The sequence below is a fragment of the Drosophila sechellia genome, chromosome X, assembly GCF_004382195.2.
Source record: "Drosophila sechellia strain sech25 chromosome X, ASM438219v1, whole genome shotgun sequence".
Lineage (NCBI taxonomy): Eukaryota > Metazoa > Arthropoda > Insecta > Diptera > Drosophilidae > Drosophila > Drosophila sechellia.
This window is the reverse complement of record NC_045954.1, coordinates 17,674,287-17,698,361: the sequence shown is the minus strand read 5'-3', so window position 1 is coordinate 17,698,361 and position 24,075 is coordinate 17,674,287. Positions and strand designations below refer to the sequence as shown.

The 24,075-nt window shown below is 41.9% G+C and overlaps 1 protein-coding gene across 2 annotated transcripts in view; it reads left to right on the top strand.

Moving 5' to 3' along the window:
- Nucleotides 1–24,075, top strand: part of LOC6618088 (rho guanine nucleotide exchange factor 10) — a 96,959-nt gene that overhangs the window by 1,939 nt on the left and 70,945 nt on the right. Inside the window, exons 2-3 of one of the 2 annotated variants that reach the window (XM_032724177.1) lie at nucleotides 16,938–17,496; nucleotides 17,643–18,815. In XM_032724177.1, coding sequence (XP_032580068.1) covers nucleotides 16,974–17,496; nucleotides 17,643–18,815 — 1,696 coding nt within the window. In that variant the 5' untranslated portion in view covers nucleotides 16,938–16,973. Of the gene's footprint in view, nucleotides 1–16,937; nucleotides 17,497–17,642; nucleotides 18,816–19,971; nucleotides 20,532–24,075 lie in introns of those variants that run through there. The other variant, XM_032724178.1, reaches the window with a different exon arrangement.

The following is a 24,075-nucleotide window of genomic DNA, read 5'->3' as shown; positions in this document are numbered from 1 at the left end:
GTTGCCGATCAAAATTGAACTAGTGGAATATTGCTGATTTTAGGCTCGCATTTTATTGTTTGTATAAATCTTAAGGCTTGAAGCTACGAAATAAAATCACTTTAAGAACCTGTAATTGAAACCGTTCCTGCTTATAAACACAAAAAGGAAAGAGGTGGGGGACTAACTGGCTTGAATGCACGTAATCCCTTGAGAACCCTTGCAGCCAAAGAACCTAAAATAAAACGCTAACTTCCAACTAACGGACAGAGGAAATTAAACTTTATAATGATGTCGTCGACTGGTATAAATTTCCATTGAGCCACTCCCCAAAGCCAAATACCCAATACAACCAATATCCCGGCAAAGGTGCGATTTCCTGCACCGCTCGCCCGGCTACCTGGCAACCCTAATGCAGTAAAAATAAACAGCAGAGTTGCCTCATCAGCCCGTTACGGGCATAAAGAAATCGCCACGAATCATGAATTTCTAATTGAAGCAGTGAAAAAACAAAATAAAATAAATCCAGAGACAACGGAAAGAAAAATGCGAAACGCCAAACGCATGAGGATATGCGCACTGAGAGAAATTCGAAATAAATTAGAAAAATATTTAGAATGTTTATAATATTAAAACTTTGAAAATTATTCTTTTGCTTTCTAGCCTTCTAGCTTGAATAAATAAGCTAGGAACTCTGTAGCTCGAACTAAAAACATGAGAAAATTACAGTAATTTCTCTCAGTGCAAGGATTTGAGTGGGGAGGGTGGAGATGGGTGCAGGAATGCGTGCAACGGGCGCAACGAATGACATTTTGTTGCTGAGGCAACATCGAAAACGAGACGTCACTTCGGCTCACGGACCAAAGTCCCAGACACGGATGCGACTTTGGACAGGAAAAGAGACAAGGACAGGGACAGGAACAGAGACGCAGACAGAGACAGAGATGGGTCTAGAGAGTGAGAGAGACAGAAACGCTTGGCACTTGACGTATGCCAAAAGCATTTAAGCTCCACGCATGCGCAGCCTTCGAAGGCATTTTTTATCCGCTACTCTTCGCGGGCCTTTTTTAGGGTATTTCGAACAAGTACCGTTTAGCTTAAGCCTCCAATACACTGAAAACAAAGTGGAATCAAAAACTTATGTTTATGAACGTGCAATATAAAAACCTAACTTATTTAATTTCAAAACTAACGGCTTACTTCTCTTTCCTAAATTAATATTATCCCATATATATAAACACATATTTTTCATAATACAACAAGATACCCTATTTTAAATGCTACCTACTGATTCAAAGGCATGTCTTTAAATATTGAGAAAATTTGAATAATTTTTCCCAAATCATACTCTATCAATAGATATAGTTTTGTTTGGGTAGAGCATTTAGATCGTTTATTTCCATTTTATTCTGGATTTTCTCGTGGGCTACAAACCGTTTTATTTATGCGCATCATTTTGTGCGAATGAAGAACGGGCTTGAAAAAAAGGAGAAGGAGTTTGAAAAGAAGTTTGCTGTTGCAGTTATTCTTGTTGTTACTGTTCCTGTAAATGGCATTGCAATTTGGCCCACGTACAAACAAACAATTAAATAACATACATACATATGCACCTTAGCAGTGGGTGCCGGATAAAACAGTGATGCAAACAGCGTGATTATTGCCTTAGATATTGGTATAGTATTACTTGTAAGGTAGAAACACATTAATTTGATATTTGAATTGAATTTCAACTATTATAAAATTGATTTCACTTCTAATGCAAGGAGTATAATTTGTTTGTAACCACTGTACTTTACTGTACTGTACTCTGTAAATTCAACCCCATCGTGCTCCGTTGGACATTCGGACTGTTGTCTAAGCCGCGTCTGCATTTGAACTTGTGAACTTCCCTGTCTGTCATTCACAGTGTTTTATTGTTGCCAATATGGGAAGTGGGCAAAGGGGTTCGCTGTTTGGGTGCTGAGGGGTGGGGTCTAGGCCTAGAATTGCCTGGCAACATATTCAGCCAACAGGCTTTCACCGATTCCCCATTCCCACTTGAATGAATGACTGGCCGAAAGTCAGTGACTCTGATTAATCCACTTACACTTTGGCATGCGGATATGTTAAGCACAATGATGCGGATGTATTATCTCAAAGTTTTTATTGCATTAGTTCCAAAAGTAATACCTAAGCTGCGTTAAATGCGCTTTTTAGTATGGGTATACTTTCATAGGCTATTATTTGTCACTTTTAATCGTACTTATACTGAAACGAACGTAATAAATTTATTTGATTTTTACCAATAATATCACCAAATCAAAGTAGCGGGTATCGGATTTTCCGGTCGTTTTGGCGGCGCTGTCTCGCATTTGCATTCAGTTTAATTTCAGAGTCCGTATGCGACGCGACTCCTTTTCTGCATACGTTCCATTTCGTCTCGACTCGTTGGGTCCTCGACAACTGACATCTGGCATATGCCGGCCTCCATCTATATATAGATATAGATGGTCCAGCACCGGCTCCGGCTCCAGCTTCAGCTCCATCTGTATCTTCAACTTCAACTCCTGTGTGGTGTTCTGTAACGACTGTCCTGCATCCTCGGTGCCCAAATGCCCGGTCCTTTTCCGTCTATCTGGATATGCCTTCTGTTTGCTTATTTGTGGCTGCTGTTTGCATGACTTCCATTTGGCAAACATTTTAATTTTAATGAATTTATGTAATCGCTTCGTTTTGCTCTGGTTTTTTGTTTCTTCTCTCCTTTCATTTGTTTAAATCATTTTTTTTTGCCCTGCTCCTGTTCCACACTGCCGGCCTGCCGTCCAGTTTTCCTGCCAGTCTTTGTTTGTTTGGCATCAAACACCCCTTTCCCACACTCGCACACATCGGCGTGTTTGTCAACACTTTTCATACACTCTGGCAATTTGGTTTGTTGACTTGGCTGGTGGCGCTCGGAAATGAGAATTGAAAAACTGACAGACAGGAGCTTTGGCCATCATCGTTTGTACATTGTTGGGCTGGGCAAAAAAAAACCTGCAACAAATATTGCCCCAGCCTTCTATGGGAAATTTAACCAGTGGTTAAAGTTGTTAAGCAAAATAACGTTCACGCGGGCATACCTTATAAAATAATATAATTGAGATTACAAATGAGAAATTTTCGTGTTTGTGTCTTATAGAATTTAAATATTTTTGAAACTTGACTGGGAGTTATCCAATAGATAAAACTAACCATGCTAGTAACACTACCTGATGAAATTATTAAATTTATGTTAATCATTGACTTGTTTAAGGGCATTACCCATTCGTTGCATTAAAAGCGTGCTAAAAAATGCACTTAAATATCATTTTCTCACTCACGGAGGCAGCGATTCCCGCGGCACTTGGATCCTTTGATAGCCGAGATGAGGAAGTTTTATGAAAATTGCTTTCCCCGCCGGCCGGAGAAGAAGAAGAACAGAGTGGGGATCTGCTGGAATGGCGACTTCCAGATGCCTGACGTTGGTCCCATCAGACGAAATTGATTTCAATTTGTTGACGGTACATAATTGTATTAATTACGGGCCCAAAACTAACGGCACAATCAAATGAGATGGGTAGAAGGTAGCAAGGGTATGGGTTAGGGTTTTGGCTTGGGATTGGGTTTGAGTTTGGGTCAGGTGGCTGGCGCTTGTTGGGTATCCACTAAAACCGCAAATTGAAATGAATTTTGCGGTTAAACACAGTCAAAGGAAATAAAACGGGGGGGTAGATACATACATACATACGTACAAAAAACGACGAGAATAGAGCGATGGCAGAGCAAACCATGCCTTATAAATCGATTAATTATGCGCAATTGAGCAAATATTAAAATGAAAAATCGTAAAAAAACAGCAGCAGTATACAAACAATATGTGCAAAGTTGGGCTCTAATGAAGCGCTCATTTCTCAAACAAAAACGCCCAAACCATGGCTCACACTAAAGCTATGTGCCCGAATCAAACTGAAAAGTTTTACAACTGCACTGCAAAGCATTACATATGTGCATGTATAATTAAATTAATATTTTAAAAAATATTTATTTTCTTAATCATATAAAAGCTAACCTGCTAAATATTTCATTTTCTCTGCTTTTTTTTTTTTTAAATGAACAGGTAACTGGAATTTCTTTCAGTACTTCGTATTTTTTTACTTCTGCTCGCCAAACTCTCAATGGACCAATGTGTCTAGACGTCGATCGAGTGCCAAACTAAAGTTGGCCCAAAGTTCGGATTTAGTTTTTGCGGGCGGGGTGAAACTCGAGGATTGATCACGCTTCGGTTAAAAGGGTCCTCGACCCAATTGTCTAGGGATTCGTATTGAGGAAAAAAGTATTTGTGTTTAATTATTCAGTGTAATGGTCCCACTGTGATGGGCCCTTGTTCGCCATCGAGTGCCCACTGTGATCTGCATTTCAGTGAATCCATTTCGAGATGTGTCTGCTGCACGCAGATGAGCCACGCCCCTTGTTGCAGCTGTAGAGCAAAAGGCAACAAAGTGCCTACAAAAAGGCTTCTCCCACTTCGCAATGCGAAATCCGCTGTTGGGTGGTCGTAAATTATTATGATTATTGGCAGAGGAGTTAATGTGCAAGTAGAACGGCGACAGGGGGTTAAGAAAGCGGGTTAAGAGCGGTGGCAGGCCAATCGGCAACTTGTTAGGCGGACAAAGAGTTCGAGTATTTGCACACACAAAAAAAAATAAATAAATAAATAAAAACAAAGAGATATTTAAGTATTTATTTTCATAAGGCAGCGCCAAATAACTTGAAAGTCAATATTAAAGCTTACAACCCAAAAATGTTCTCAATCAAAGTAAATATATTCGATTCGATATTTGTTACTAATTAGTATTGAAACACTTCTGACACTTCATAAAAAAATAATAGTTATTTTTGACTATCTTGTCGATTATCAGACATGCAGTAGCTATAAGAACTAGACCATTGTTCCACTGCTAAGTTTAACTAAGGAAAGATAAGAGTTTTTCAAAGGAAATATTTGCGCTTTCCTCCCCTAATGCGCCCCACTTTTTTCTCAGTGCACATCTACACTCGCAGAGTATCCGTAAATAATGCCACAAAACGTGCAGCACGATCGTGAACTTGCAACTGCCAGCTCCGCGGATTCCAGGGGGGATCAAGCTTGGGATCGGGATCCCAAAGGGGGAATATGTATCTCTTCGCAATTCGCGTAAAATTATAAATGAGCCTCTGGGTAGGCGTTTCCCGATATCGGGAAATGAAGCAGCAGCAGCAGCAGCCGCAACAGGCGTTGGAGGAGCATTCATTAGACGGCTGCCACTTCGTCGGGAGGGGGGATGATAGTGGGGATGAAGCGCGTTGCAGGGGGATGGGATGGGATCGTTCTCATATAGAAGCCACGCCCCTGGCGACCAAATGTGTAGCCAAGGGAATGGCAAATATTAATTCGTGACGAGAAATGTTCTTTTCTTTTTTATGATTTGAATTGCCAGTCGCCCGACTTCATTAGCGCCTGCACCACAAAAAAAAGTTAAGCGAAGAAACAAAGAAAAAAATTAAAAAAGAAGGAGTGAAGCCGGAGAAGGAAACATTTTTAACACCTCAACATAAAGCTCTGGACGTGATGTGGCTATTGGATTACACCAAAAAATGGCAACGTGAATTGGGGGGGGCGAAAACGGGATGCGGATTCAGACGGTTCACTGATAATGATCATCAATGCCATATTTAACGCCATTTAGGCAACAGGATGGGGATGCCCCCGAGGCTCCAGAGGGGCTGTTCCACCGAGGCGGAAAGAATGGGGGGGGGGGTATGGGGGATTGCTGCAGAGTCTTCGGACGATTTTGCTCGAGGCTCGAGGCTGGCAGCTGTTGGCTGAACAATGAAATGTAATGGCAATACGTGCATTTATTTATAACGGTGTTGCGGGAGAAATGCAGGGATATAAAAAAAAACACACTTCACACTAATAAAATCAAAACCCATGTAAAAAATGTCTCGCCCATTCTAAGTTCAAGAATGTATCTATAGAAGTCCAGAAATTTCTTTTATTTAGAAAAAAAAGTAAATTAACTTGGGCATTTGTTAAGCATATTTGTGTTATTTTCTTTTTTGGCTGTTTAATGATTTTTTTTTTAAGTGCCAAGCAAGCTTATGTTTTGAAGCGTGAAGCCAGAAGATTCGCAGCATCTTCCTCGCTCTGTCCTTTTCTATATCGCGCTCTCGTTCGCAGGCTCACTAGCCATCTCCCTCACTTGTTAGCATTTGTGGGCGTCTCAGCTTGCAGTCTTCTGCGCCCCGATGATTCTTCCCAAAGAGGACGAAACTCTTTCCTTAAATTTATTTCGTACTAAACGGAAAAAAAATCCACGGAAAACGGCGAAGAGGAAACGTGATGAACGCATTTTGTGTGGAGGCAGCTTTTTTGCTTGAACATTTTTGTGGACTAACTTTTCCCTCGGTTGGGCCAAAGAGGAAATACTTTATGGGCATTGATAATTTGAGCCATAATGTGCAGCGAAATTGACTCGCTTTAGTGCCGGCTAATTTATGTGTGCCACAGGCCACAGCGCAAAAAAAAGGGCCGTGCAGGGGCGTTCGTTACTAGGCAAATAAATGGGGATTTTGTGTAAACTGTAATGTGGGAAAGTTTGGTTTGGTTTGCCGCTCAGCGGGATGGAGCTTGTGGCGTTGATTGATTTTATATTAGCTGCTTAGGTACCTCGATATTTTTATTTAATAGAATAAAGCTAGTTTAATATATGTATGTACATATAAATATAAAATTTTTTAAGGAATGCCAATTGACAATTCCTTTATTTTTACCTGAGCTGCCAACTTTTCTCGACTTTCAACTTTCGCCAGACAGAACTAAGCTGCGAAGCTTACTCTTCTCAGATGATGGCAGTCTGCCCAGGAGTGGTGGCCACGGACGAGGAGACGAAGGAGCTCTCCTTGCACGGGTGTCATTTTGTCATATGCCAAACAATTTGCTATTGTCATGCCCATCTAACGCGGCGTATGCGCAATTACTATAATTTACCCGCCGCTTTAAACGTTTTTAATGAACGTCTGGCAGAAGGATTAGGGTTAATGCACTTGAAAAAAAAAAATGCAGCATGAATCACATCGATTTTATTGAACTTTAAACAATGCGTTAGCTGTCTCGCAGCTGTTTTTAAAATATATGCCCGAATTTTAAAATTTAGTCTTTGATATTTCATTAAGCTTCCTTGCCCGACCTTTTTTTCCTCTGTGTGCAGAGTTGGCCGAATGCTGTCCGAGATTGAAGTGCAGCGGAGTGAAGCCAAGTGGAGCAGCAGTAGCTGTGGCACATTAATTGTTAATGCCGCTGCGATGACTTCAGCTGCAATTGCAACTGCAACTGCAACTGCAACTGCAACTGCAACTTCTGCTGCGTTTTCCACAGCGATTTCCACGGCTTCTAATGGCTGCAAACGATGACGCGGCGCAAATTGAATGCCCAATGCTGAGTGCGGTAATTGTCGAGTCACTGCCTCATCTGAGGATTCCCTTCTGCCCCCAGAAATTGCTGCTCGGGGGATCTTCCTTCTTTCCTCCCTGCGAAGTAAATCATTACATAAATGGCCAAAGTACATACCCTACTAACAAAAAGTGTTACCTTTCCCAAAAAAAAAAAATACATTTTTATTAACAGCTAAAAATGTTTAATCAGTATTTTAAACATCTTCAATGTATTCATATGAAAGATAGACAAAAAAGAAAAAAAACAAGGGAAATTTAATTTTTTATAATAAATAATAAATGTTTAGCAGCATATAAAATATATCACAAATATTTTAAAATGTTTTAAAAGCACCCCACGGGAATGCCAACAATTTCGCTGGTCAATCAATTAAGCGGCCCCACACTTAAGTGTATCACTTTCACCGTGGCAAACACCCAGTTCCGTATCCAGATCCAGATCAATGTACCCATTCCCATCCTGGGCTGGAAAGGCATGTACATCTATCCATTGCTAAAAACAATGGCTGTTCATAAAGGAACGCAGGCACCTTGTTCTCCTGCTCCGCGAATATTTGCTGTTTGGCCATAAACACTTTATCGACACTTTGTCCAGTGCTCACATCCATCCACATCCACATCCACATCCACATCCACATCCACATCCACATCCACATCCACATCCACATCCACATCCACATCCACATCCACATCCACATCCACATCCACATCCACATCCACATCCACATCCATAACCATATCCATATCCTTGGCTTCGGTTCTCCATCCTCATCCAATTCCACGTCCAAGTGTGTGATACATCAAACATGAGTTGCACACCGAACTCATTGTTGCTGCTTTGAGTTGCCAGTGGCAAGCCAGGAATGCACTTGAAAAAATGTTTATAGTACGAGCAACTAGGATAATTTTATCAACGAATTTTAAATGGCCTCTTACATATTTACTTGTATCACAAGCTTAATTTTTGTAAACAAGAGCTTCAAAGACATGAAAATTCAATCGATAATTCCTCTCAAGAATCGGTGTGACTCTTTTCGCCGAGTGCATCGGTACCAACTGAAGTCCTCCTGGCTGCTACACTTTCCTTTTGGCCAAGTCGCCAAGTTGCGGAAGCGAACATTTAATTGACTTGGCGTGTTAAGCGCTGCATACCAGCACATAACAGCAATCAACCGACAAACAACTGGTGGGACACCACTTGGCCACTTAGTGAGGGATTCCGGCCGCCCGATCCGCTTCGCACCCGCTCCCCCACCATCCCGATCCGATCCTGGAGCCGCCGAACAGCCGTTGCGGCATTCGAACAATGCCAAGTAGCCGCAAAGTTTATTGGGCGCATCTGATTGAGCGCATCATCCTCGGTCTCATCAAGCTCTAGGATGCGGCAGATGGCAGACGTACACCGAAAGAAAATGCTTGTAATTTACAATAAGTATCTATCTAACACGAGAAATGTTATTAGATTGCATGTTATATTAAAGTTATAAGTCCACTTCTTCGATGGCACTATGCGAGTAGTCATCTGTTTTTTGCCCAGTGCATTTTGAGATGGATCCCAACTGTGGGACAGCCTTTGCTGCCCATTAGCGCTGTCACTTTTGCACGCATATCATTTACAAAAACAAAAGAGGCGGGGGGAAAAACAAAACCAAAAGTCCAGCTGAAAAGGGGGAAACTCTGGGTCGGAGAAACCACAATAACCAGGCGGTCATAAGCCGATTACCATCAACTGTGCACTGGACAATGGACAGCGGACAGTGGACAGCGGAAAGTGGACACTCGAGGTCAGCCGCATCACATGGCATCCAGTTGGCTGGATTGGATGCGGTTTCGGTTGCATTTCAGCGGGAAATTTACGCGTTGTAAACTTAAGCGGCAAAATCAATTAGCGCACAATGTCCGAGATGAGTTTCGGGTATGGGATAGTGTGCGATCCGATACTGGGACACTGCCCCCGGGGCAGGACATCATTTAGGAGGTGTCAAGTGAGCCAGGCACGAAACTATATGTACGTAATTATGGGCTGGAGTGATGATACCAGGAATTTCCTGATATGTACTCACCCTTTACCCTGCTCTTCATTTCCAACTGAGAGAAGCCTGAAAAGGGTATCGGGTGTGTTCATATTTATTTAATAATTGTATATTAATTGGGATAGAACTTAAAGTCCCGGCGGAGCAACTTGTTAACGTTGCCTGACTATCTCGAAACCTGAAGTCTTCTTAATGACGCTACCCTCGATCGCGTGTCAGAGTGACAATCAAGTGACAGGTGTTAGATAAACCCATCTAACCCTGCAATCCAACTCCTCAGGCTACAATTAGCAGACAAGTCGCTGTGATCTTCGGAGAAGAGAAGACGAAGGAAATGGTGTGCCATTCGCTTCACACTTGACTGAGTGTGAAGAAAATCTGCGGAAAATTCCAGCAATTTATAAATGAAAGATATACTACTGCAAATGCAAGACCTACAGAATAAAGGCACATATGATAATCAGATTAAAACCTAATATATACCGCTTTTAGAGGTACATATACCACTCCAATAAAAATAATTTAAAAACTGTGCGGATGATGATGCCAACTTACTGCCTTTCATTTTGGGTACCCAAATGTCAAGTAAAAACTAACTTTAAGACTTTAATTGATGTGTGAAAGGTGTTGGCTGCAATTAGAAAATACCGGATCCAAATCAAGGTGCATATCAATTGGCGAGGTGTCAAGTGCTGTCAGCTTTTCCACCTTTTCACTGGAAAAGTGCGTGCTGTCGACTGTTAATTAAATTTTAACGCAACGCACTCGCCGGGTTGTTTAACCCCCAGGTGAATCCGGAGGAGCCCAGACCATGCCGCCCATGGAACCTATGGTACCCATGGAGCCCAGGGATCCGGACAACAGTCATTGACTCTTGTCGTGTGAGCTTTGTCAGCGCCACTAACTTTTCGAGTGTTACCATGGATTTGGGAGGGAGCTGCCACTGCTACCCAGCACTTGGCATCAAAGTATCTGTTAGGGAGTCGCGACCTGCCGCAGGCTATAAAAATACTGAAAAAAAGCGAAGGGAAACAAGAACCACGAGGAGGAACAGGACCCAAGGATTTAGTTGCTCCTGGTGGGCAAAGAAATGAAAACTTCGATGCTTGAAGGTTTAACGAACTCGCGGGGCATCTCCCCTATCATTCGGATGCGAGGACCACAAACGTCAACGTTTCTCTCTTTGACGTTTTGCAAAAATATAAAAAAAAAAACAAGGAGAATTATAAAAACGAAAAAAAATGTATATGTATATGGGGGAATGCCACTCGCTGCAAGTGTAATTTTTACGTTCACCCCAGCGTTGTTGGCTTTTCCGCAAAAGGGTTTTCGGCTTTGGGTTCGGGCTTGGGGAGTCCCATGTGAACCTAGCTTCATATAGCACTTGTCCTTATCAAGGGGAATGTGGAAAGTGGGAAGTGGGATACTGACGATGAAGATGACGAGCATGATGGCATTCATTCATGCCCAAGAGCCACTCTTAATGAAACACACGAACACGGGTGTTGGAATACTCGTATGCATAGAGATAGATGAGCACAATAAAACCAGAACGCAATGGCACTGAGATCGGGTATGGAAACGGGTGTCAAGGAACATATGGTAACGGGAAAATAAGTGCTTGTGCTAAGTTATGACACTAGCTTCAAGAAAATCCATATATTTAGTTATGTTTTATTATGTATCACTCTAAAACAAAAACAATGAACAAAATATGAACAAATGGCTAGGTTAAAGAAATATGGATGTATCTAAGAAAAACAATGGAGTAGACAGAGAGTTTTCAAGTAAATATACACCTGAAACACGGAGTTAATATAGAACTAGATTTGTTTGACGTGTAATATGCCAAGTTTAATTACCAGTAGAAAAAACCCCCAAAGACGAAGAAAGTTTCAGCGGGAAAGGACTATGCATAATTCACATCCGTTGACCAGTGGCACATCTCAAGATCTAATGCCGAGAAATCTCGGGCCAATGACCTTCGCTAGCCTCTCAAAAACCTACGACCCTCCACCACCCACCACACACCAAATCCCCAACCCCCGCCCACATGGGCCCAAGAAATTATGCACAAAGTAAAAGACGCTTGAGTGCACAAAATAAAGGAGATGAAGCTGGCGACGTTGGCAAATGCAGATGGAGATGTGGATGCTGAAACTCGGATTCAGTTTCGTATTCATATACCTATTCATATTTATATTCATACTTATACTCAGATGACGAGGAGCGAAGGTGACCCATGCCCAATTCAATGCGTGGCATGCGGCATGTGGCATGTGGCATTGTTTCATGGTGGAAACAATGGACGAATGTCCCAGCCCTGAAACTCCGATCCCCAGCCATGTAATTATGTGGAGCATGTGTAGTTTGCTCTTTACAAAATTACAGAACACGGTGCGAAATCCTTCACAGGAATATAACAAAAAACAAGTGTGGAAAAGTACCCCTCGGGAAACTCACATTTTGCATAATTCGTTGTCAAGTGTAGGAAAACGCAACTGTAAAAAGCAGGGGGAAAGTACAGATCTTTGACCCTGAATCCCCATAGAGAAGGGGCAATGATTAGCAAGTACATTCAAAGGTTCTTCAAAGAAACACATTAAAAGGACAGTTTTGGGATTAAAATGCATAAAAACGTTTAAAAATAAATCTAATGGAATTTTAAACTTATTGTATATTTAATTCTAACCAATCTCTACTACATTGAATCGCTAGAGCAGCTTTAATCAAACTGCAAACTCTCTACAAAAAATAGAAGTCAACTTGAATGAAAAATGTGAGAACAAAAGTGAAAGCGAAGCAATTGACAAAATGTTCCAATGAAAACGACACTTTAGCATGCCCAGAATCCACAAAATAAAAAAAAAAAAACCTGGTGCCGTGGTAAGGAGGCTAATGCCACAGATAAAGCTGAAAGCCAGATCAGGCCTAAAAAAAAAAGAGAAAATAAAGTCCACACTCAAAGGAGGAGCAGGAAAAGTTGCACATGCAGCCAATGTTGCTTATCGGCCAATGAAGAATGAATGAAGTGGGGAGTTCCAAGGGGGGTTGTACATGGGCGCCGGGAGGGGAAAACTAAGAGATAGCGCACATCATAGCGGACATTATCTCTACCTGTTTCCCTAAACATCTGGGCGAGCAAAACATCATCATCATCATTAGAGGTGGATGAAATATATAGAATAGCAAATATTGCTATAGGAATATTATGTGCATATAATATCTATATGGGACTTTTAATATATTGTTTGGTTTTTTAATTGAAATATATAGTTAAAGTTATATGGTGCCTAGTTATTCCCACATCACTGAACATCATAATTAACATTAATTCAACTCAACTCCCTTTGGCTGCACACACACGGTGAAAAATGCGGAAAAATGCAGGGAAATCATGTTGAAGGATGTAAAGATGCAACTAAGGGGCAACTAGCTCTCCCCCATTTTCTCTTTCCTCTAGAATTATACAAAAACAAAAAAAAATATAAAAGAAAAACTCCCATAGTCTATGTTCTGCTCTCCCTTTAACATTTTTTGCTCCTTTCACTTTGCCTGTTCGCATTTTTTTGTCCCGGGTTTTTATTTCACTCGCACTTGTTGACAACGAGGGGATGCGTTGCAAGTCAATGCACCCAGCAGAACAATCAACGAAAGCGAGTGACAACAGTGCAGGAAACCACCCAAAGCCAGCTTTCCTCTAGCCTGGCAACCCTGTCCCAAAGGGGGTTTCCCCTTAATTGGTCTTAAAATCGGATTATCAATTTAATATCGAGCAAGTGCTCGATTGGAGCTTTCAGTTTCAAGGGATAACGACACTCGAAATGGATTTAACAGGGATTTTAAAAAGCGAAAGCCAAATTGGGAAAAAAAGCGCCAATAATATTCAAACTTAAGCGTATTATAAAGTAAAAAGTAATTATTAGTTTTAGTTTTTGAAAAAACAAGAGAATCATTTGTTAGCCCTTCAAATATAATTTCTCAATGATTATTTACTTTCCTATTCTGATCTGTATATAATTTGGCACTAATTCGTTAAGCCTATTACAAATAAATTCCGAGTTCTTCCAAGGCAAGATCAAAAGATACATTTCGGAGAAATTAAAAAGGGAATAACTACGTGCAATCCCGCTGAACTTTAAGATTGCAAGTCGGAGCGGAATTTCTTACCCTTTGAATTCAGCACAGCTGCGAGCCGCAAAGTTGCACAAACGGATGGCGAAACAATTTCGAAATATGTTTTCTAATTACTTGTTCGCACTCGGGCATCAACATGCCATAAACGGCCGGGGGAATCCGCTGCACAATCGGGAGGACGACTCTGGGGGGCAGCTGGAGCTGCGGGCGCGGCGAAGGGAAGTCTGAGTGAATTGGCGACACATAAATTGCAAATATGATAGAAGAACATGCAACACTTTTTTTTGCAGGGGCCAGCCTGCTGGGGTTGATGTTGCAGTTGTTGCAGTTGTTGATGCTGTTGCAGTTGTTGCTGCTCTGCCTCAGCATATAATTATTGCAATGCGTTTCTGTTCGGATCTGTTCGGTTCGGTTCGCTGTTGTTGCCCTGCCCCTTGTGGCAGAAAACACGCGCCACGCAGCCACTCGAAGAACGGCCAAGGGGGAGCTGCACTGGCCAAACAAAAGGGAAGACAGCCCATTGCATTCCAATTTGCTCAACTCCAATTAGTTCATATGTTTAATATATAGATACAAAGATGTCTGTATTCCCTTGTAATATATTCAACCTTAATAAGTTGAATTTCAGGTAATAATAATTTTGTCCATTTAATATTAATTTTTCTAGAATTCAAGCAATTGTGCTATTTTTTCTCCGAGTGTTGGAAGCTGTTCGCTGCTCGCTGGCCTTCGGTTCCCCCCATTAAAGTACTGGCACAGCTGCAGCAACTCCTTTTTTCGGTTAACGCGTATGCGTGTGTTTCTAATTAAGTGCTTCATCGGGGTCACCACCCAATCAATCAGCGAAAGTCACTTGAGCGGCGGCAATATTGGCATAGGATGTGGGTACTTCCTTAACGCATCTGCGGAAGACGCAGCTTGATGGCTTTTGTTCGCTTTTCCTCGCTCGCATCACTGCCACTCGCGTCCGTTCACTTTCCTCGGGAAAGTACGGAAAATGTGCTCGAGGGTCGAAGGAAAATTATGAGAAAACAAGGGTGATATAAGCAGGGAAAGCCCGGGCGATAAGTAGACTAAGAGATACCCTGTTTTGAGACCTTAACAATAAAGAACATTGCCGAACAAAAATAGAAAAGAAACCATATTGAACATATATATTGCAACATTGTACGTATGTATATACCAATTTCCTTTATATACCCTTTTTACCTTAAGGCATGTGGTACTTATTGCATCATTCCCATTATCTTCACATACTTTCCACTTAGTTTTATATACCCGATTAACCTTTCGGCAATGGGTTATTGTTAAAATTGTGAAACAGTTGAGAAAACAGGAAAGAGAAAACAAAAGCAAGCAAACTAACAAGAGAGCATATAGTACGGTGTATAAAAAATAACAGCCACGCATATACATATGAATCCTTGTAAGTGGATTGAAGCGTCGGCAAACACAAAGTTTACCCTGTTAGCCAGAAGCTTTAAGGCTCCCCCATAGGATGTACGTATATAAATACGTATGTATATGTAGGAGAATCTCGGAGGGGTGAAGATTTCAGGGGAGCTCAAGAGGTTCCAAGGGAATCCTTGCCCTGCCTTCGAGTGGTTTGCTCCCTGACAAACTCCCACATTCTCACTGCCTGCTACCCTGGGCCCCTCCTCATTACTTCCCTTGTTGAAACCCCTCCCCGCTACCCGCCTCATTGTTGTTGTATCTGACTGTTGACAATGGCATGCGTTAGGGTTTTTTGATGTTTTCCCCCGTGAAGTTGGAAGCCCTTAATCCCCCTTATACCCTGCCGTACCCTTGCACCACTTCAAGTGCACGCAGAGCTTTAAAACTCAAGACAGGGCTCTGGAACGCAAAAAATAATAAATATATTCAAAGGAAAGAGAGAGGTGCATGCTGGGCGAAAGAGACAACATGCGTTGCCCCTCGCTGGGCTCAATTCAATTTGTTGAGTAGCTAAATTTAGACGCTAATTTGGGGACCTGCTGTGCCAACGAGATCGTGTCCAGTTCTCAGACTTGTCTCAAGTTACAGAGAAAAGGACAGAGACCGCATGCGATCCCAACCGAGAGAGAGGGGGGGAGAGAGAGAGAGAGCGAGCTGGAGGATAAACAAGAATCCAGAACCGGGATGGACCTCTACTCAAATTACCAATTGAATTTCTGTCTGCTACCACGAAGAATCCTTGGCCTGGGATATCCACTCATAACTTGGTGGCATTATCATCGTCAACTTTATTATGTTCCCCTGCACATTATCGGATCTCCTCTTCCTTCTGCTCATGCAACTCCAACTCCATGGCATTCCTTGGAGTTTTGTCCTTTATCTTGATCATAATCTTGCTCAACAACTGACATTATCATTTGTCAGCGGGCGAAATGCTGCCTGTATTCGCAGTAAAATAGCTGAAATTATTGACAATACCAAAGGGAACTCATTTGACTTCCAGCTAAAATTAGGGAATTAGCTTAGAATTATAAATACGTTTATGCTATAACATTACTTTTCGTCACAGATGTGTTTCTATTTCGGTATGTTGAAGGTGCGATCGTCACTAGATTTTTGCAATAGGATTTCAAAATCCTAACTCCAAGATGAATTTGATTTCATAAACCATGTCGGACTTCGACTTAACCTCCGCATTGGGGCTCTTAGCCCATTTATATGTGGCATACTCACCTGTGACAGCTGGGGATCCATCATCTTGGCCACGACTCCACCTGACTCATTTGTGGCCACTGGCCAGGCTCATTTCTCGTTTAGCCCGGCTTTTCAATTACCGCTCGGCTGGGCCTTTGAAGCCAGTCCACAAAAAGAGGAGCCAGCCAGCCGACCCTTTGGCCATCGAAAGTAGAGACTTTTCTGAATTAGCGGCAATTAATCACGGCGACATGTGGATTGTGGCAGGGAATGGCTCTCTGAACTCGGATCTTGCGGCGCGAATGCCAAATACCACTAATACCGGGCATTTACTAAGCCAGTTTAGTGGTCAAAGTTCCAGGAACTTGTTTTCCTTTTTTCCGTTGCCAGGAGCAGCTGCTGCAATGTGTATTTCTATTCAACTAAATGTTATGCTCGTTAATTAATGTCACCTTGAGGTGCTGGCTTTATTTATTATTTAATTGTTATATATTTCAAGTAGTGAACATTTCAATATGCACAGCAGCTTAAGTTATGTTTGAAAATTGCATATGAGAAGGGATTTTTATTTTATATTTTTCGATTTAAATCGTCAATCTCATTTACCAATATCTCATAATGGTTTTCCCGCTTTTCCTTTCTTCGCAGATCGAAGCTTTTGGCGGATCAGCCACACCATGTGCCATGGAGAGCCTGGGCCTGGGCAGCAGACGCAACAATGGCAGCAACTCGACGGCCGCCCCCACGACGGGCCAGGGGGGCGTGGTTGGGGGAGGGGGCGTGGCCGGCAAGGTTTTGGTCCACACAAAGCTAAAACAGCAGCAGCAGCAGCAGCACTCGAATCAGAATTACTATACGCAACAGCAGACGCAACTGCAGCGACTGAAGCAGCAGCAGCAAAAGTTGCAGCAACAGCAGCAACAACAGCAACTGGAGGCGGGGTACGGGGGCGTGGCTAAGCAGTGCCTGCAGTTTCCACCACCGCCGGACTATCCACCACCCACCAGCGGTGGTGGTTCGCCGGTGAACACGCCTGGCAGGAGACAGCAATTGCCCCGGTATCCCGATCCCGATCCGGATGCCATTGAGATTTGCAATGAATCTGCGACCTTGGAGACATCACCATATCATCTCAAGCAGCTGGCGGCGCGGCATAGCAAGACTCTGGGCAGGAACCTTGGCCATCAGCAGCACCACCATCACACTGGTAAATATACTGTTGTTGCACTCCAAATGAACTCACTTATTTAAAATGTTGCATATGGAAACAATGACTAAAGATTAACGGTTTAAATTTGTCACATTACAAATATAAACGTATTAAATATTAATATTTTTAACCCTCTTTTATAGTCCACCTGCATCATGACTACTCGTATGCCTACTACGAACCCGGTGCCGCCATGAGACACTCCAATGTACCGAGTGCGGTTTCCTCAGGCGGCGGAGGAGGAGGAGGAGGTGCTGGAGGAGTCTCGTCGGTGGTGGACACCACCTCATCATCCTCCCCTACGGCCGAACCACCACCGAACTCCATTCGAGCGCTGCTCTCAAAGGGCAAGAAGAACAAACAGCTGGTGAGCCCGGCCACCTTGCAGTCCTACCAAACGCGTTACCACAAGTTGACCACCAAATCGGGCTTGGGTCAGAGCGAGAACTTCTACGAGGAGATCAACGCGGCTGCCCTGCAGACCAGCAGCGGGCACCATCTGCGAAGTACAGTGGGCTCCCATTCGGCTGGCTCGCTCAATCAGACGCTAGTGGAGGAGGAGCTGCGTCGAGTGCAGAACAGACACCACAAGATATTGGGCGAGCTCAATTTGAGTGTGGAGGCCATGCTGATGCCGGAGAGTCCGCCCAAGTCCATAGACCAGCAGCCGCAGGGGGCAGGATCGGGGGGATCTGGCGGAGCTGAGGCCACTCCACCGCAGCCCAGTGTGAGTGTAACGGCAGCCAGTGGCCAACCGCCCACGATTTTGGCCCGACTGACCTCCGCCTCGGCGGACAACATCTGTGATAGCGGCGGTGAGGCGGGGAAAAGGACCAAAGCAGCGCCTGGCTGTCCTGGCGGTGGAGTGGAGCAGCTGCTGACCTCCACATGCGGCGACTTGGACAGTGGTTTCAGCGGCAGCAGCGGTGCCAGTTACATTGGCAGCCTTCGTCTGAGCAAAACGCAGCACATCAAGTGCGCCCGCCAAACGCCCACCGTGGGCACTCAAAGCTGTCGTTCGTTCCAGCGAGCGGCCACTGTATACGATGAGGCTGGAATGACTGGTGGTGGTGGCCAGAGCGGGAGCAGCTTCCTTACGAGAGCCTCCTGTGGTCGCAGGATACTCAGCTGCGCCAGGATACGAGCCGCCGAGGATCCGGGGCCCAATCACCGGATTGCAGGCGGCAATGGCATCCAAACGGGACAGACCACCGCCACGGAATCGAAGGCAAGGAGCTTCTGGAGTCGCAAAGGATGGCGGAAGCTACCGGGTTTTTCCACCTCAACGTCCAGCATCAATGATACGGGCTTATCGGGTGAGTTCGTCAGTAAAAGTTAAAGCTCGTTTATATTTCCTTGCTACAAAGACAAATATTTCCCATTTGACAGAAAAAAAAACTTTTTTGTGCTAAGCGTGGAGCTAAAAATCGAATTTATTTACCCTTAGTTAGTTACTCTCTCTCTGATTTCCCTACATTTATATTTAAGTTTATATGGCTTCACTTGCTTGTAAAGCCTTATATAAAAGGTTATCGAACATGGCATTAATTTTTTAATTCAATATTATATTATTTTTATTATGTAGAAGCTTACCCAATTTACATATGCATATAAAAGTATACAAGAAAAACCAGGAAAAGTTCATTCAAGATAATTTTTAGACATTTATGGATTTAACAACTGTTCGTGTAAGAAAGATAACTGTTATACATTCATTTGAATTTAATAGAAGAACTCCAAAGGTGGCGCTTCTTCGAATTTAGTTTACTATTGCTCCTTATATGTACATAGGTGGAGCTATTGAATGATACGAAAAAGTCCAATCATCTTTAAAATTGTATCGAGCTTGCTCATTCTGCTGATTGACTTCTTGCTGCTAAATCTAAATCTAAATGCCTAGTCCTTAAAATCATAGCACTTTTTATAGATATACATATTTTTAACAGCGTAAATAAGAAGCGAATTTCAGATAGGTCTAAATAATAATTAGCCCCAGTATTTTTTAAAGCTGAAAAGAATTGTATTTTACAAAGACCTTGGGAAATTTAGTACATTAAACTGGGAAATCTTTTATCTACATAATCGTGTATATTTTAAAAAGCGCTCCATGTAAAATGAGAAATTGCCGCTAGATGTCTCACGTTTCCCCCCGAACACTAGGTGGCGCTAGCAGAAACTTAAGAAACCCGCCAGGTGACGCCACTCAGATTTGCCCACCTGCCCATTGATGGCGCCACTCACATTTCCAATCCAACTTTTCCACTTATTCTCCATTCGGCTTATCGCTCCCCTGGACGGAAAGCAGCAACGCCCCCCTTTTTTCCACCCATTCCTATATATTTTTATCAGCGGCTTTGCATGCAGAGCGAGCATCAGCATCAGCATCATCGTATCAACGAACAACGAGCGTACCCCATTCGAATCGGCCCCAGCGATACGATCCATGAGTCCGCTTTTGCGGTCCCGCTTTTTCTCATTTTTTTCGGTTTTTTTTATTTGCTCCGCTGGCTCCAGTCTACAGAGTTTACAGTCTCGTTTTGTTCGATTTCAATTTTTCTCGTATTTTTTCCAGCGCTTTTTTCGGCTTTTTGCCCACTTCGGTTGCGCTGCGCTTCGGGCTCCACGTTCCGTTCCATTCACGTTCGCCATGGCGATGGATTCATGGATGCGGTTTCAGTAGAATCGATCTTGTCGTGGATGCCGCATGCTTTTTTTTTTCGTGTGTGCCAAAAACGCGGGCTTTGTGTTCTCGTTTGCCCCGAAATACTTTACATTTTCACGGGGCTTTTTGGACTAAATGTTTTTGTGTCGAGAAGCACAACTTTGCCTTAGAGACTCTATCGGGTTATGATTGTGTCGGGACTTAGGTGATGTTATTGTGAATTAGGCCTGGAATTAAGTGCGTGTAATGGCCTTTCAACTGATTAAATCCGCTTTGGATGGACCGCCGCAGCAGCAGCAGCAGTTGCTCAGACGTCACAGCAATTTGGGTCTGCCCCATCAACATGCCGCAGGAGTTGTGCTACTAAAATGTGGGTAAACACTTAATGAACAAATCGCAAAATTATTTGAAAATTAGAAATCATAATTGTGTAAAGGGGTAAGCCAGAATGGAGCAATTAAATTGGGATCGCTGTTTAGCTAGAGCAGCTTTAAAACATTTATTAAAATAAAATTTTTGAACTAACCTAAAATGAAAATATAGTTAAAGACAGTAGTAAAAGTGAAAGAATAAGACTAAAATGCATAATATAGCTAAAAAGAATCCAATGAAAATGATATTATTAGGAAAGTATTTTTTTCAATAAAATTTAAGTGCTTTGCAATTTTCCGAGTCAATAGAAAAAAGTCGAAAAAATGTAATGAAATGATTGAATGATTGAATGTTTTAGTTGATTTATTCTATAGAGAGCTATTTGGGCTCAAGATGACTGTCCTCTTGGCCAACGCAATTTTGAAACAAATTTACAATTTTATACCAGCTGCTGGCCAAATGAATCATAGGAAGTATGCACAGTATATATGGTATGCCCCCTATATTCCTCCAAATGTTTAAGCTATTTCTGTGCGTAATTTGTTGTTGGCCAGCGTGACTCACTAATAGTGTGATTTGTAGTTATTCTAGAACGAAATAAAAAAAAAGAGCCACTGCCAAAAATAAAATCTAGTTATGAGTATATGAGATTAAAACGAAGTGAAAAAGGGCAAAGCTGATAGAACAATCGGACTGGTAAATAAATAACCGATTCATTTGATTTAATTAAGTAATGCGACAAGATCAAAGTTCAGCCGGGAGTAAGTTTGTTGTTTCAGAATGTAAATAAATAGATTAACAATGGTAGAAAATGTGTCATTGCCCAATAATAGACATGATTATTAGGGAAAACTAATTGGGAGATTACTTAACAAGCTAAAATATTTAATGAAAATTTCAATTTGAGTGCGTAGCAACAATTCAATTGAATAAACAGGTGCACTCAGTCATAAAATAAGAGAACAAATTCAAAGGCAACTTTTGCAAAAGTTCAGCAACAATAAATGCATAACTTAATTTTATGGCCTCAACAAACAATAAATAAATAGAGAGCACACATATCATAATCTCAGCTTAATTTGTTTGCTAATTTAAATCATTTTACTATATATATAATTATATATATATTTAGTTATCCATGCACTAGTCTTTGCACTAAAATCGTTAGCAATATTGTTAAATAACTTTGTTGTTTTGAAATATATTGCTACTTAAGCGCCCTGGCATTACTTCGATCACAGCTGCATATTCGCGTACTAGGGCATTCCAGGTCATTGCCCAGTCGCATATACCCCTCAAATATGTTTAAATATATATATATATATTTGCATATATACCAAGTGCAACTGACTAACTTGAAATTAACTGCGGGTTGAAGGGTGTTCACTCGGCAATTAATAAACACATTTCAAAGTATTTGCACAGATGCATGGCGAAAATGGCAATAAATAGTGCTCCCCACTTCAAACTTATTCCTAGATTCCATTCAATTATTCATCATAAAAATCTGAAGACGAATAAAACGGAGAGAATTATGATTGCACTTTTGTTGTCGCTTATTTCCCCGTTCATTGTGCGCGCTTGTTGTTGACTTTTGTTTGTTGATGTTGCTGCTGCGGCTGCTGCTGCGGCTGCTGCTGCGGCTGCTGCTGCGTTGTTGCTGCAACTATTATTGCTGGCATCTGCGGCATTAGCAGCGCGTGTTTGAGTGCCGCTTTAACTAAGCACTCGTTAATCAATGTCGCCAGTGAGTCTCTTCTTTCCACCATACATACATACAGGCACTTCCACAGCCATTTCTCTGGTCGTAGTTGTCGATATTTTACAGCGGATATCTGGCTCTGGTCTGCGGCGGAATTATGTGGTATTGGGGGTGTCCAAGTCTGTCGGCATTTTGTGGGGTTAAGTACTTGGAGGCACATGGAATTGGGCAATGAGTGATATGGGGGATTGCTTCTAACGACTTGGCTTAGCAGTGCCATTGGTTTTTCCACATAATATGAATATTTTCGGAAAATATTATGTTCTTCTTTATTAAGTGCAAATAAGGTCTTATAAATATTTATTAATTATTATAGATTAAGTCCTATAAACATTATTAGCACTACTATTATATTAAACATTTTTAGATATTTGTTCTAAATTTATGACTATTGGTAAGGCCTTAACTATATTATATTAAATATTTTTAGATATTTTTTCTAAATTTATGACTATTGGTAAGGCCTTAACTTTTAACAAATAAATATTAAGTGAGTAACTCAGACTCGCAGCCATTTTCACGGAATCGGTACCAAGAGTATAGGATGAGCCATAGGCTGTTTAAGCCACTTACATAGCTGTCGTCCCACCCACTGCCCCCACCCCCTCGCAACCCCTCTGCATGCCCACCAAATCGAGTCGAGAGTTTGTCATGTACGACACGAAATTCGTGTAGCCTTTGGTGGATTTTTAGTGAAAGTGTTTAGACTTTGCCTGCATCTAAGCACACAAAAAAGGCAGCTTAAAAAAAGAGCAGCAACCAGCAAGTAACAAACAGAAAACGCCGAAAAAAAGTGTGCTCATTATTTCGTTTTGAAAACAGTATTTACTTGGCATACTTTTTTGTCCAACGGCATCGAACACACCTAGGATGGCAGTTGCAGGGTGTACCACGCGGCGTATGCGCAACGTTAATTAAAATTCAAACCCCCCCTGAAACTATGGTCGCCCATTTTTGAAAGCGGTTGTTAGCCAAAATTTGCATAATAACAACCGCAACAAGAAAACAATGTAACCGACAATCGGCAATCTCAACTTATCTGAAATTATAACAAACAACGCGGACAATGCTCATACGTACTGTTGTACTCACTGGGGGAAAAAACTACTACCACTACTGCAAGCAAACAAAAAATTTGCAGATAAACAGCGACAAAGTGCCATCGCTTAATTTGAATGGTGAGATATGAAAAAGTGATTGAAAAAACCCCACTTAAGATTGATTGCATATTTCGCCGGGTTACGTGTGAGATTTCAAAACCGTTTGAAATAAGTTTTCTGTTTCTTTCAGTGTATTAAGACATCGTGTTTGTGGGTTCTACTGAAAAATTTCGTTTGTTTTGCGGTTTTCTGGAAATATCTGCATTTTTTCACAATCGGTTTGCTGACTTCAATGTTTAATTACTTCAGCTAGCAAATAAACTAATTTTTATTTGGAATGCAAATTCTGTTAACATAGTTAGTTAACTCAATTTAACATTAAATCAAAGGCATTCCTTGCATTCTACTTGTTGTGGTTTCCCATGAATATTTGCAAATCGGTTGGCAAAGTGAGTTGTTTAATTACCTTTTTATTCAAACAAAATGCAATGCATAATATATATATTGCTTGCTCTTCTTTACTCGGTTACTTGATTGTAAGTTTCTTAGCCATTCCCATTTAGATTAAGATCCAGATTTAATTATCTGCAGCCATAAATTTCGCCAGCGATTCTTTGGCGCTGCAAGGAAAGTAGCCGCTGCTTTTTGTGGCTGTTTTAAATACATTACTTTTGTAGGCC